General features: G+C 43.7%; 1 protein-coding gene across 8 annotated transcripts in view; it reads left to right on the top strand.

Moving 5' to 3' along the window:
- LOC127672693 (zinc finger protein 60) overlaps positions 1–14924 on the top strand; it is a 59393-nt gene extending 44469 nt beyond the window's left edge. For all 8 annotated transcript variants that reach the window (XM_052168063.1, XM_052168036.1, XM_052168028.1 and 5 more), the window contains exons 2-5: positions 725–777; positions 1890–2016; positions 5185–5283; positions 9518–14924. In XM_052168063.1, the coding sequence (XP_052024023.1) occupies positions 745–777; positions 1890–2016; positions 5185–5283; positions 9518–11373 (2115 nt within the window). In that variant the 5' untranslated portion in view covers positions 725–744 and the 3' untranslated portion in view covers positions 11374–14924. The remainder of the gene's footprint in view (positions 1–724; positions 778–1889; positions 2017–5184; positions 5284–9517) is intronic.
- Positions 14925–15126: the final 202 nt, after the last annotated feature.

Below are 15126 nucleotides of genomic sequence, written 5' to 3'. Positions count from 1 at the left end.
CTCTAGGACCCAGGACTCCCGGAGCAAATGTAGTATTATTATGTTCAAAATTTCCCATGATACGGAAAGAGGGAAACAGATCATACTCCCCTCCTGTGACAGGATGTTTTACAGCTAATTATCTTCATAAAGGATCATAGCTTAACTGACACAACATAAGTGTTGTCACAGACCATCGAAGGCTCTCAGGAGAGTGTCCCACGGTGCACAGCCCCATTCACTAAAAGTGGGCACAGAATGCTGGACCCCGCCTGAGCACTGCAGCTGCAGCCCCTCCAGCCTTGCTGGGCTTCAGCCCTGAGTTTACAAAGGAGGTGCCATTCAGATGCTGGGAGCCCCTGGGAGCCTTGGTAGGCGGGGGTTCCAGTAGGAAGATGTGCTCACAGTAGGCGGAGCTGCCCAGGGGCAGGGCTAGCTGGATCTCAGGGTGGGGGATGGGATCCCTTCTGCTGGCATCCTCTGGAGGAAGTTCAAGGCAGACATGTCTATGCCCTGCACTCCCACACTGACCCCAGTGCAGGGGGTTGTCTGGGGTTAGGAGAGGGTCAGCTCTGTGTAGACTCCTGTGTGCTTCTAATTTGTGTGTGGAGGCTGTGAGCGGCGGGAGGGAGAGAGTGAGTGGGGGTGCTTGAGAAATAAACATAGTCAGTGAAATCCAGTGACAGAAGTCAGCCTGGGAACATCAAGTCACAATCCAATGAAAGGCTTTCTTTGTGTCCCCCAGGGGAGGAAGCCTGAAGAAGAATGGCCAGCTCCACTTCTCACCACATGGTCTGTGTAAGTTGACATTTCTCTCTGACCTAGGGTGACTTTCAGGTTAGGTGACTCCTGCCCTCCCTCCCTCCTGAAGCTTCCCAAGGATCCGGGATCCCCAGCCCAGTCTGCCCCTCTGCAGTGAGGGTCTGCAGGTCTGAGCACTTCCTGTCTGTGCCTCTTCCCAGCTGGCACTGGGGTTGTCTTTGAACGCATTCCTCCAGGTGTGCTGTCTGCTTGGTCTGTGCTCAGGGAGGACTGTCCCTGCAGTGGAGGTGTCAGTCCCTCAGGGGAACAGGGGCCTTGGGGGCTTCAGAGCTCTGAGGTGATGGTCTCATTGACTGCACGGGGAAACCTGATTGACCTATGTGGTGGTGTCAGGCTGATGACCCCGTGTGTGAGAGTGAGTGTCCCCTGTGCATGTGTGAGGAGGTGACCTCCCTGAGGAGGCTTTAGGGGAGAGTTCAGGTATCAGAGGGAAAGGTCATCCAGGCTGTGATAGGGAGGTGACTGCAGTCCCCAGAGTCAGGGAAGACCTGATACACGTTGTCACCTGCAAGGATTTTTTTTTTTTTAAGTAGGCAGAGAATTAAACCTAATATGCAAACAATTGACTTTTTTTGTTGTTCTTTTTGTTGGATTTTTTTTTTTTTTGGTTTGTTTTTTTGTTTTTTGAGACAGGTTTTTTTTCTGTATAACCCTGGGTGCTTGGAACTAGTTTTGTAGTCCAGGCTGTCCTGGAACTCAGAGGGGTTCCACCTGCTCTTGCCTCCAAGGTCTAGGATTAAAGGTGTAGTCCACCAATGCCTGGCCAAAACTCATTCTCATGACAGAAAATCTTAATGACATCATCTGATAGCATAATAAACTCCAGGACCCACAGCGTTCCTTATGTGATTTCCCTGAGCCCGGTGACATTTCTCCTTTGTGGGGTCTACCCTGAGGGATGTGGATGGAGTGGAGAGGCACAGTGACTGGCTCTGGAGGTGGGCACAGCCGTCGTTCATGGGGAGCTCGTGCACTCAGGCGCCTTGAGGATTTCCTTAAGGTTCCCTTCCCACGCTTGAGTCCTTTCCCGTCTGGTTTCCATCTTGGAAGCTTCCCTAGTTTCACTCTAGTTGTGTTTGCTCTTCCAGGGGTCAGTGACATTTAGGGATGTGGCTGTTAACTTCTCTAAGACGGAGTGGGCCTGCCTGGATGCTGCTCAGAAGGCCCTGTACAGGGACACGATGTTGGAGACCTACAGCAACCTTGTGGCAGTGGGTAAGCCTGTGCCCCGTGGATGGGGGATGTGCCCTCTATACTGTTGGCTTGTGAATTAGAAGTCATGGCTTCTTTCATTGTTTAATTGAAGTTGGGTTTGGTGCCCCATGCCTGTCATTCCTTCACTCAGAAGGCTGATGTGAACTGGTTGGTGGTGGTGCATGCCTGTAATCCTAGCATTTGGGAGGCAGAGGCAGGTGGATTTCTGAGTTCAAGGCCAGCCTGGTCTACAGAGTGAGTTCCAGGACAGCCAGGACTACACAGAGAAACCCTGTCTTGCGGGGGGGGGGGGGGGGGGGGGGGGAGGGGGGGAGGGGGAATGGGGGAGGGGGGGAAGACAAACCTCAACCCAACAACAACAAAAAAGAAGGCTGATGTGAGAAGATTGTTGTGAGTTCAGGTCACTGAGGTACATCATGAGTTCTAGGCTAGCCTAGTCTACATGCCTAGTCCCTGTTTCATACAAAATAAACTATCTAAATGAAATAAGTAAGTAAATAGATCAATAAATATAATTTCGGGCTAGGGAGATAACTTAGTGGTTAAAGGAACTCCTGCTTTTGCAGGAGACCTGGGCTCAGTTTCCTCTGTAGTACAAACAATTTAAGCATATCCATTACTAGTTTACAAACAAAGGAGATGTAGACTATGGCTATTTTATTTGGCTTTGGCAATTCCTGGGGTTCCCCTCTAATCTACTCCTTACTGCAGGCCTGGCTGCCTCCCTGGGGTGTAACCCTGGGTACTTGCTCTTTCCCCTGGCCGTGCACTCACGGCTCCTTTCCCCTCACGGGCGCCCTCCTTTCTCCTCTCTCCCTCCTCCTCTCTCCCTCCTCCTCTCTCCCTCCTCCTCTCCCTTCCTCTCACCTACCTAACTCTAATCCCTCCAGTAGTGACTGTAGCCAGTTTCATCTAACCAATAGTTTTAAGTGAAGAACAAGGTTTGTACAACAAAAGCCTGTAAACATGAGAAGCCTCTCACAGGTCTGGGTATAGAACTTTGCATTACAATACATAGCAATCAACCAAGCCTCCACATTCCACCACCATGAGATTTCTCAAAACCATCTCTAACTCCAGTTCCAGTGGATCTGAGGCTCTGGTCTAGCTGGACTCCATGGGCATGCATGTGGCACTCAGTCATACATGCAGACAGATCCTCACATACACACAAAATACATTTTAATCAATAAACTATTAAAAGAGGGAGCCGAGGTCCTCCCCCATACCATAGGAAGAAGGTGAGATCTGCTGGGTTGAAAATGGGAGATTCATGAAGCGCCTGCTTGCCCGCCCCTGTTGGTCCTCTCAGTCAACAAACACACCAAACACTGCTCTCTGCCCTATCCAGACATACGTGCACAGACCCTCATGGACACATACATACATTGTACATGCATGCATACACAACAAATAAAAGCCATGATATACTTAATAATAAATCAATAGAAATAATTTCAAAACCAGAACTGGACACATTCTATTTCTCTAAATGAATACTTTTCACCTGCTTTCAGAGGAAGTTTCAGGCTTTTCCGTAAGTTAATCTGTGAGAATGAAGTGCAGATGTGAAAGAGTCAGAATAAGAACTGTGAAAACTGTTTTCATGGCTCAGGATCTAGCTCAGGTGTAGAACACGTCCCCAGCATGGTTGAGGCCCTAATTCCATCCCCAAGATTACTAAATAAATAAATGGAAATTTAAAGAAAAAAATCGTTTTGTGTTACTATAGATCAGACTGTACTAAGTCTTTGAATATAGTGTGTAATCTTAGCATCAACCCTATCCAGTAGGTAAAAAGTCAATCTAAATTATTATTGTTATTTTTGTCTACACAGGGCTTTTATTTGTAGCACAAAGAGATCTGTCTGCCTCTTCCTCTAAGTGCCGAGACTAAAGGCATGCGCCACCACAGCCTAGCATTATTGTTTTTTGTTATAGTTATTAGTATCACCAGGTCTCATGTAATGCAGGGTGGCTTTGAGCTTGCTATGAAGCTAAAGCCAGCATTGTGCTTCTCACCTCCTGCTTCTCATCTCCTGCTTCTCATCTCTTGTTTCTCACCTCCTGCTTCTCACCTCCTGTTTCTCACCTCCTGCTTCTCACCGCCTGCTTCTCACCTCCTGCTTCTCACCGCCTGCTTCTCACCTCCTGCTTCTCACCGCCTGCTTCTCACCTCCTGCTTCTCACCGCCTGCTTCTCACCGCCTGCTTCTCACCTCCTGCTTCTCACCTCCTGCTTCTCACCGCCTGCTTCTCACCTCCTGCTTCTCACCGCCTGCTTCTCACCTCCTGCTTCTCACCGCCTGCTTCTCACCTCCTGCTTCTCACCTCCTGCTTCTCACCTCCTGCTTCTCATCGCCTGCTTCTCACCGCCTGCTCCCGCTCACTCCTCAGGTGCAGTGATATCAAGTGTGTGCCACCATGCCCAATTCATAGATGTGAAAATTGAGCATAGGTTCTTACGGGACTTGCCTAAATAAATGTCATTATTAATGAGCCGCAGAGGCTCATTACTGTTCACCAGACAGTAGAGCCTATGGGTTCGTGTTCTCACTCACTCAAAAAGGCAAGCCCCTTTCTGCATTTAAAGATTAAAACCTTTTCCTGAAACTTTGGTTTCTTACCCAGGTTTTAGCTCTTATTTTAGCTTTTAGATTTTTTTGGGGGGGGCTTTTTTGGCTTTGGTTTTTTTCAAGACAGGGTTTTTCTGTGTAGCCCTGGCTGTCCTGGAGCTCACTCTGTAGACCAGGCTGGCCTCGAACTCAGAAATCCACCTGCCTCTGCCTCCCAGAGTGCTGGGATTACAGGTGTGCGCCACCACCGCTGGCAGAGTTTTTTATCTTTGTGAGACAAGGATCTTGTTGTGGAGCCCACACTGGGCTGGCTCATTCCCCAGCCTGCTGGGCTCATAGGCATAATGCACCATGCCAAGCTGTATAGACCTTTATAATTAGTCAGCCTGTACTTTTAAAAATGTACAGGCAGGGCATGGTGACACACACCTTTAATCCCAGCATGTGGGGAGGCAGAGGCAGGCAGATCAAGTAAGTTCAAGGACAGCCTGGTCTATGTGTCATGCTCCATGATATCCTGACATAATTTGAGATTCTGAGTCTCAGAACAGCTAACAGTCTGCACCATGATTCATCTCTCTGTGTCTTTGAAGTGGGAAGCTGCATTTCCAAGCCCGATCTGATCGTCTTACTGGAGCAGCAGAAAGAGCCCTGGATGGCTGTGAAGGAAGTGACACACAGGCTGAGCCCAGGTGAGTGAGAGTGAGGTGAGCCTGCAGCCCTGCAGCATAGCCTGTGCTCAGAGAGGCTCCACAGAGCTGACCCTGGATGTGGCACACTTCCCTCAAAGCCCCAGGGCCTGTGGGAAGCAAGCCTGAGCCCTGGAAGGAAGTCACGGTCACAGAGAAGCAGGCAGAGGGGCTTCTGGTCCAGGATCACTTGAAGTTGTTCTTGTTTCCTTCCCTCTACTGGAGCCTGTGCCCTCTTTCTATAATTTTTTTAAAAGTATTTTATTATTGATTATGTGTGTGAATAAGTATGGATAAAGTCCACAGCCTTGTCCTGTTCCAGATTTTAATAGAACTGCCTTCAGTTTTTCTCCATTTAAGTTGATGCTGGCTATGGCCTGGCTGCACACGACCTTTACCACGTTCATGTGTGTCCCTTGTGTCCCTAATCGCTCCAGAACGTTTGTCAGGAAGTGCTGTTGAATGTCATAAAAAGGTCTTTTCCACACTTAAGGAGCTGATCTGTGACTTTAGTCTTTAAGCTTGTTGATTTGGTGGATTGTACTTACCAGCTTACATATGTTGGATGCATTTATAGATACATGCATATTGTACACCATCCTCAAGAATCTGGGGTGGCGCCTACTTGATCATGGTGGATCATCTTTTGCATGTGTTCTCATATTTAGTTTGCAAGTATTTTATTGAAAACTTTTGTATTTAAGTTCCCCCGGGAAATGGGACTCTAGTCTCTTTGTCGGGTCTTTACAGTGTGTGAGTATGTAGGTACCTGTTGCCTAGACACAGAACTGTGTAATGTCCTTCTGTTTCTGTGTTGAGGAATAGTTCAGGGAGTATTGGTATGAACGCTTCCTTGGAAGTTTTGGTGTTAATTCTGTGTAATTTGGTGTTAATTCTGTGTAAATTCTGTGTCATGGACTTTTTTTTTTGGAGACCTTGAATTACTGATTGTATTTCACTAGGAGTTATAGGTTTGTTTAAATTGCTTCTCTGACCTTGATTTAACTCTGGTAAGTGGTATGTGTCACAAAAATTATGACTTCCTTTTAATTTTCCAGTTTTATAGAGTACAGGCTCCTAAGGTATGTCCTTACAATTCTCTGGATTTCCTGTTTGTCTGTCTTAGAGTTTTTTTTTTTTTAAGTGACTGACTTAGTCACTTTTTTTAAAATTAATTTATTATATATAAGTACGCTGTGGTTGTCTTCAGACACTCCAGAAGAGGGAGTCAGATCTCATTTCGGATGGTTGTGATTCACCATGTGGTTCACATGTGATCTTAGATTTGGTCTTCTCATTACATCCTAGATTATTTTCTGGATGTGTGTGTGTGTGTGTGTGTGCTGGAATGTTTTCAGCATTAATATTTTCTTTCGTGGAGATATCCATGTTCTCCTGTGTTCTTCAATGCTTGAGATTCTCTTGTCGATCTCATATTCTGTTGGTGACGCTTACCTCTGAGGTTCCTATTTGAGGTTCCATTTCTCTTAAACTTTTCATTTTCAGATTTCTCTCATTTTTTTAAAAGATTTATTTATTTATTATATAGAAGTACACTGTAGTTGTCTTCAGACACATAAGAAGAGGGCATCAGATCCCACTACAGATGGTTGTGCACCACCTTGTGGGATTTGAACTCAGGACCTCTGGAAGAACAGTCAGGGCTCTTAACCGCTGAGCCATCTCTCCAGGCCCCCTCATCTTTTTTTTTTTCTTTCTTTCATATATTTCCACTTTGAGTTCTTGAAGTATTTGATTTATTTCCTTCCACGACTTATTTATATTTTCATAGATTTCCTTAAGGGATTTATTTCCTTTTTAATAATCTCTACCATATTTTTAGTGACTAATTTAATGTCCTTTTTTGTGCTTCCGCTGGGTTGCAGTACTCGGGCCTGCTCTGGTAGGATTGCTGGGCTCTGGTGCACACACACCGTTACTGTGCTTTTAGGCATTTGGCATCTAGGCATTTGGATTTGGGACAGTTTTAGGTGCTGACATCTGGTCTTGTTTTTGTTGGGTGGGCGTTTTGTTTCTTGGTTTCTGGAGGTTCTTAGGAGAGTGTGGTGACTCTGTGTTACCCAGTAAAAAGTTCCTGTGGGATCCTGATAGGTGTGGCCATGGGGGTTCCAAGTAAAATGTGTTTCTAAATATTGGGAGCTGATACTTAGGAATGGGGGTGGTCTCGAGGGCGTCCATGGTAGGGAGGAAAGCAGGCCTCCCACTAGGATCTGCTCAGTGCTCCATGGATGGGGGAGAGAATGAGGAGAGGCCACAGCAGTGGGTCTGCTGCAGAGCAGGGGTGAGGGTGGGATTAGGTGTGGAAGAGTGGAAGAAGAGGTGAGGGTCTGCAATTAGCCTTTCTCTTTCAGTAGGCAGAGGGTCCTTGCATTTCCAGGGAATGTCTGCTGGAGCTGGGGGCTGGGACAGGGTGGTGAGAGGAGAGAAGGCAGTCTGGGGGTGAACAGCCATGTGATGGGGTAGTGGAGAGGGCGTGGGTAAATGGCAGCTAGGGCAGTGGGTGGATGTGGAGGGGAGGAGGGAGGTAAAGCTCTGTAGTCAGTCCTCCCTGCCTCCTCCCTTGATAGCCTCAGTCCTCTTCAAAATTCTAATGGAGCCGGGCGGTGGTGGCGCACGCCTGTAATCCCAGCACTTGGGAGGCAGAGGCAGGTGGATTTCTGAGTTCGAGGACAACCTGGTCTACAGAGTGAGTTCCAGGTCAGCCAGGGCTACACAGAGAAACCCTGTCTCTAAAAAACCAAAAATCCAAAAAACAAAAAAAAAAACCCAACCAATTCTAATAGAGTCTCTTCTGTTTCTTTCTATTTCTTTTTTATCTTGTTTTTGTTATTCTTAGGCAGAGTCTCACTATCTAGTCCAAGTGAACTAGATAGTGATTCTAGTCAACTGGAATCCCTGACCCAGTTACCTCTGGCTCCTTGTCGTTAGTATTACAATTGTGTATCACTACCACAACAGATTTCTACCCCTTTCCTTTTTTAAGAATCCCAAGTCCAGGCCAGGAATTGGTGGAGTATGCTTTTAATCCCAGCACTGGGGAGGAAGGGTCAGGTGGATCTCTGTATTCAAGACCAGCCTGGTCTACAGAGCAAGTTTTAGGATAGCCCAGGCTGTACAGAGAAATCCTGACTAGAAAAACCAAAAATAAAGTAAAATAAAGTGCAAGTACAGACCAGTTTTCTTAAGAGTGACAGATATTATATATTCATGTTGTATAGTTTTTTCTCTTCACTTGGTTTGTTGTTGCATTTGAATCCACTGTGAAAGCTAAAGACAAACTAAATTCAAAGTTAGGGTAAATGAGTTTGCACTGTAAGCAGATGGGCAGCCTGCGAGCCAGCGTGTGTGCAGTGGAAGAGGCGGTAAGGTGGGGCCTTCCTCAGCTGGAAGTTGAGCATTGCAACCATTCCTCGGTGTACATCTGGCCAGCAAGGCTGTTTGACTTCCCTCAGTTGTCCCTTCTTTTCTGCTGTGGAGTAATAAATACATTCTTACACAGGCATCAGCGAGGTCTTTTGTCTTTTGTCTTTGTTTCTTTTTTTCCCCCAGAGATAAGCAGTTTTTACAGCTGCGCAGGCAGGGCTCACACCTCACAGTCCGTTAGGTTAGTTAGTTACTCTGTTCTTACTCCTCTGCAGGCCACTGGGGCCGCCCAGATACTCCAGAGCAAAAGGTCACTGGCCGTTAAGGGATCCCTGGCTCCATATTAAGTTTCTTTAGCCATCACAGAAGATCTGTATACATTATTACTCAGTTCTGAGCACTCCTATTACCGGGATATAGCAGTTCATTGCTGGACAGGGAAAAAAAAAATCAATGCCATCAGGTTAGGGCCGGCTGTCATATCCCCACAGGTTCAAAAAACTTCACTAAAGGGTGTGACCCATACATATTTATGTGGTATAGATATTTTATTTTCCCTGTTTTGGTTCAGAAACCTTCACTAACTTCTATGTATTTCTTGTATGCAAAGAAGCACATGAGATTATTACAATTCGTTATAATCCCATTAAGCCCCCATGACTTCCCATTCCCAAACTGGTCTTCTCTAGCGAGTGTCGTCTTCTGTAGACTTCCCTCACTGCTGCTCTCCTTGCTCCCATTCAGTTTCTCAGAAGACACTTTAGCGGCTGGTCATTCATTTAACGGAATTTGCACGTACAGAAATTTGTATTACAGGAAAATAAAGTATTCTTGTTTTCTCTTTTTCTTTCAGGTTTGGAGACATGTTTTGAAGCTGAAAAGAGATCTCCAAAGAATCATACTGATAATATAAAGTTACCCAAACAAACCACACAGCAATTAAGTAAACCTTTGGACACCCAGGGTGTCAGTTTTAGTAATGGCCCCCGCCATAGTGCATGCAAGGGGCTACAGAATGGTCAGGAAGGAGAGGCTGATCAAAATATTACTAACAAGAAAGAAATGCCTGCTTACACTAGCCAGACTCTTGGCGACAATAAAGGAAAACCGTATAAATGTAGAGAGTGTGGGAAGTGCTTTGGTTGTAAGTCAAACCTCGCTCAGCATGAGACTATTCACACTGGAGAGAAGCCCTATAAATGTAAGGAGTGTGGGAAGACCTTCAGGCTCCAGCAACTGCTTTCAAGACATCAGAAGTCTCACAGCGATGAGAGACCTTTTGAGTGCAATGAATGCGGAAAGGGCTTTCATCTTTCTACCCTGCTTCAGTACCATAAAAATACTCACACAGGCATAAAACCATTTGAATGTGAGGAGTGTGGGAAGTCCTTCAACCGCATCTCTACGCTTTTGCAGCACAGGACTATTCATGCTGGCATGAAACCATATAAGTGTAATGTGTGTGGGAAAGCCTTTAATCGTCGCTCAAACCTCATGCAACATCAGAAAATTCATTCTGATGACAGACCTTTCCATTGTAAGGTCTGTGGGAAGGCCTTCACTGTCCTGGCACAGCTCACTCGACACGAGAACATTCACACTGACGACAAACCATTTGAATGTAAGCAATGTGGTAAGATATTTAGTAATGGCTCTTACCTCTTACGACACTACGATACTCATACCAGTGAGAAACCCTTTGAGTGTAATGTATGTGGCAAGGCTTTTAGGCTTCATCTATACCTTAATGAGCATCAGAAAACTCACACTGATGAGAAACCTTTCAAGTGTAAGCTCTGTGACTCAGCCTTTAGGCGTAAGTACCAGCTCAGTGAACATCAGAGAATTCATACTGATGTGAAACCCTATCAGTGCAAGGACTGTGGGAAATTCTTTCGTCGACGTTCAAATTTTACTGAGCATCAGAGCATTCACACCGGAAAGAAACCCTTTGAGTGTAAGGAATGTGGGAAGGTCTTTAGACTTAATATACATCTCATTCGCCATCAGAGATTTCATAGTGATGAGAAGCCTTTTGAATGTAAAGAATGCGGAAAGACTTTTCATTTTTCCAGCCAGCTTAATAACCATAAAACCAGTCATACAGGTCAGACACCTTTTGAATGTAAAGATTGTGGGAAGTCCTTCAAGCGTGTCTCCAGCCTTGTAGAACATGGGATTATTCACAGTGGTGTGAAGCCGTATAAGTGTAAAGCGTGTGGGAGAGCCTTTAATCGCCGCTCAAACCTCATGCAACACGAGAAAATTCATTCTGATGAGCGACCCTTTCAGTGTAAGGAATGTGGGAAGGCCTTCACTGTCCTGGCGCAGCTCACACGGCACCAGACTATTCACAATGGGAAGAAGTCATATGAATGTGACCAGTGCGGGTCAGCCTTCAGACTCCCGTACCAGCTTACTCAACATCAGAGAATTCATTATGAAGTGAAACCGTTTCAGTGCAAGGAATGTGGAAAGGGCTTTGTTCGTAGTACAGGCCTTAGAATCCATGAAAGGATCCACACTGGTGAGAAGCCCTTTCAGTGTAAGGAGTGTGGGGAAGCCTTTCAATATCATTACCAGTTTCTTGGACACTTTAGAATTCATACTGGCAAGAACCCTTATGAATGTAACCAATGTGGAAAGTACTTTACTTATGGTAGAGACCTTAAAGTACATCAAAGTATTCACAATCTTGAGAAACCTTAAGAATGTGGGATGACCTTCAGTTGAAAAATCAAAGGTGGTTTGATCTGCTAAACTTAATATTATTAAGAAGCCTTACAATGAAAGGAATGTGGAAAGCCTTCAGTAATTCTAAGCTAGGTGTATATCAGAGAATTCATATTGGTCTGAAGCCCTGTGAATATAAGAAGAGTCAGAAAGTGTAAATTAAGTTCAGCCTTCAGTGCACATCATAGAATTCATATTGGTATGAAACCCTATCACTATAAATAATGTGGAAAACCCTGCAGCTGGAGCTCAGGCTTTCAACACAAAAGTGTCCGTGCTGTTGTCAAGCACTATGCAAGGAACGTGTAAACATTTATAGAATTGGTTCTGAAAGCGCATGAAGGAGTCCATATAGGTCTGAAACCCTAAGGATGTGAAAAATCTTTAATTGTTAAATGCTGAGTTTATTCAACATCAGAAAAGGAAGGTGGGCAAGCCTTTATATGGAAATTTTACTGAACATCAAGTCATATTGACAAGACTGGGATTGAAAAGAATCTGGGAAGAACTTTAATCTGTCATAGGATTTAACCAGCATCTGAGTATTAATATACTTGTGATACCAGGAAACCCTTAGAGAATGAGAATGTGGGAATTCTGTTCACAAAAGATACTGTTGAGAATGTCTTTGAATGACAGAAAGATATATTGTAGCCTTCAGTTCTCTCATCTTTAATACTACTGTTAATTGCCTAAACTTAATTCACCAAACACAATTCAGCTAACTTAGGAAGAACAGATACTGAGACTAGTATTATTTGAGGCACCTTGCCACCAATTATATCCTATGGCTCCTGTGCTATTAGACTGGATGTTTATTTCTGCATAGAGTTAATGGTGAGCACAGTACCAGTCAAACTTGTGGAAACAGGGTTATAATAGATATAGAATCCTTGAGACTATTTGATTCACGTACTGTAAAGTAGCTTTTACAGTGTTCTTTCATTGGCATTATTGTAACTGATATGAAAGGCAAGTTGTGTTGTGGATAGTTTAGAAAAGCCTTACGCAATCCTCCAGTATTAAATTTCAAATGCTTCCTTCTGGATAAAATCTGATGGATGAAAAACTACATGAAAATATTTTTATTCTTAATGCATTCCTTTAGCCTTTGTGCAGAGATGTCTAAAAGCTAGCTGTTGGTGAATAAGTACTTTTAAAAGGGGCTAAACACATGCAACTTTCAAAAGATAAAAGTCCTGTAATTTATGTTCTCTGCCCAGTTATTGAGATAAAATACATTTGTGACTGGGCAGGAAAGTGCATTCTCCATCTCGTGTTGCTGAGACCATTTTAGGTTTGACTAGAATTTGACTTTAGATGGAGGAGATTCTTGGAAAATTTACCCAACTCTAGTTTATGAACCAGAGGTCAAGATGCTCCTCCTATTTTATTTTGGCTTCTCTTAAACTGCCTGCTTAGGCAAATGCTCCCCTTCAGCTAACTGCTTACCCTGGCTTCTCTTAAACTGCTTGCTTGGGCAAATGCTCCCCCTTTAGCTAACTGCTTACCCTGGCTTCTCTTAAACTGCCTGCTTGGGTAAACGCTCCCCCTTTAGCTAACTGCTTACCCTGGCTTCTCTTAAACTGCCTGCTTGGGTAAACACTCCCCCTTTAGCTAACTGCTTACCCTGGCTTCTCTTAAACTGCCTGCTTAGGCAAATGCTCCCCTTCAGCTAACTGCTTACCCTGGCTTCTCTTAAACTGCCTGCTTGGGTAAATGCTCCCCCTGTAGCTACTGAGCAAGATATCAGAATGTGGGTTTTTTTGTTTTTTTGTTTTTTTTTTTTTTTAGTAGCCCCTTGCTCTAAATGCTTGTGAGTATACATGAGTGTAGTCCCAGCCAACTGGAATAAAGACTTTCAGTTGGCAATAATTTGTGTCTGACTCATTTTCTCTGGTGGGCTTTCCATAAAACATTAACAAAAAAAAAAGCCCAGTTTTGAAGCCAGGTATAAAAATGCATGTGTGAAAATTTTCATACATATATAAAAGTTGGAAGAGTCAAAAACACACTTCTGTATCATCACCTGGATTAAAAACTGTTAGCTTACTATGTTAACCCTGTTTTTCTGTATATATGGGTTTGGGTGCTATAGTTTTAAGAATGTGTTTTAGAGTTGAGTGTGATAGTGCATTCCTAAAATCCAGTTCTAGGAAAGCTGAGGCAGAAGGATCAAGTTGGACTTTAGGTTGTGACTTCAAGTCCAGTTTTGGCTGTGTAGAGATCATTTAGAAAAAAAACAAAAACAAGTTGTAGACATGACATTTCCTGACGTCATCAGCCAAGATGGCATGTCATTTATACCACAGATCCATCCCTACTCTTAAGGAAATGATTCAGGTTACAACTTTCAGAAACTTGTAAATTTTCTAAAGTGTCATTTTTACAAATGTGTGCATCACAAGAAGAATCTAATACAGATTTGGCCTTGTTGCCTTTATTAAAATTTCAGAGTTGATTGAACCCAGGGGCTTGTGTGTGGTAGGCTTAGTCATCCAGCTACATTCCTGGCCTTTTGTCTGTATCTTTTATCCAAGAGAAGTTAGGTTCAGATGCAACCTTTGAGGTAAGAACACATTGTAGATTGTATGTCTTGTTGCCAGCATGTCCAGAAACACTTAGGTGTCAGCTATTACATTAGGTACAATGGTAGCTGCCAGAGCTTCACTAAAAACTCTAATATATGTAAAGAGACTTATTTCCAAATAGTTATAGATACGGATACTTTAGTCCTGGGTCCAATATGAATAAAAATTGAAATCAGTTTATGAATGAATAGCATCATAATGTTACCATAATTCAATGTTTGGTGTAACTGGTACAGTACTTAGTACAAAGTTAATACTATTCAGTGCAATCCAGGAAGCTAAGACTTGTCTGGAACCTTGTTTTTGTTGGCACTGAAGCCCCATTTAGTGTCAAAAGAGAAAAGTCTTTCAGGAGCATAATTTTCACTGATGTTTCTCCACTTAGGTTTCTATAATCATTTGGATTTGGTATTTTACAGGATTATAAAGTATGTTGCTATGGTGCCATCTTGAAAATTCCCTCATGTTGTTAGTGCCTATCTTGCATGATAGCTTCATGTGTATGATGCTTTTAGGAGGGATTGCTCTGAGTCAAGTTCTTCATGGTGAAAAAGCCTTGTCTAGTAGAAGATTCAGTAATGGGTAATATTGAGCATATTATTGTTTCCACCTGTATTAAACAGGGTTCTCTTGAGCCACGGCACTTACACAATGATTCTCTCCACACACACCTACATATACACACACATATATCACACCAACAAAAACAAATAACCCAGCCAAACAAAACAAAACAAACCCCAACAACAACTGGAAGATACCGGTCATCCTGCAAGATACTGATGGTCCCATGCTTGTGTTACATGGAAGCGCAGATGAACACATCACATGTATGTTACAGGATACTGTGTGGTCATGTGGAAAGATGGACCCATGTGTTTGTACAATGTTAGTCATTTGAATCAGCAATAAATGTACAACCTTTGTCTTGCTGAATATTTTGTCATGTAATCCCAATTTTGCTTGCTAATGGGTTGTTGACAATAATAGATTTTTGCCCAGTATTTTTAATTGCTCGGGTTTTTGGTTGTGGTTTTTTGTTTGGTTGGGTTTGGGTTTGGGTTTTGGTTGTTTTTTAAGACAGGATTTATCTATCCCTTGGTGTCCTGGAACTCTCTTTGTAGATCAGGATAGCCTT

Source organism: Apodemus sylvaticus, chromosome 1, assembly GCF_947179515.1.
Source record: "Apodemus sylvaticus chromosome 1, mApoSyl1.1, whole genome shotgun sequence".
In the NCBI taxonomy this organism is placed as follows: domain Eukaryota; kingdom Metazoa; phylum Chordata; class Mammalia; order Rodentia; family Muridae; genus Apodemus; species Apodemus sylvaticus.
This window is presented reverse-complemented; position numbering and strand designations above follow the sequence as displayed.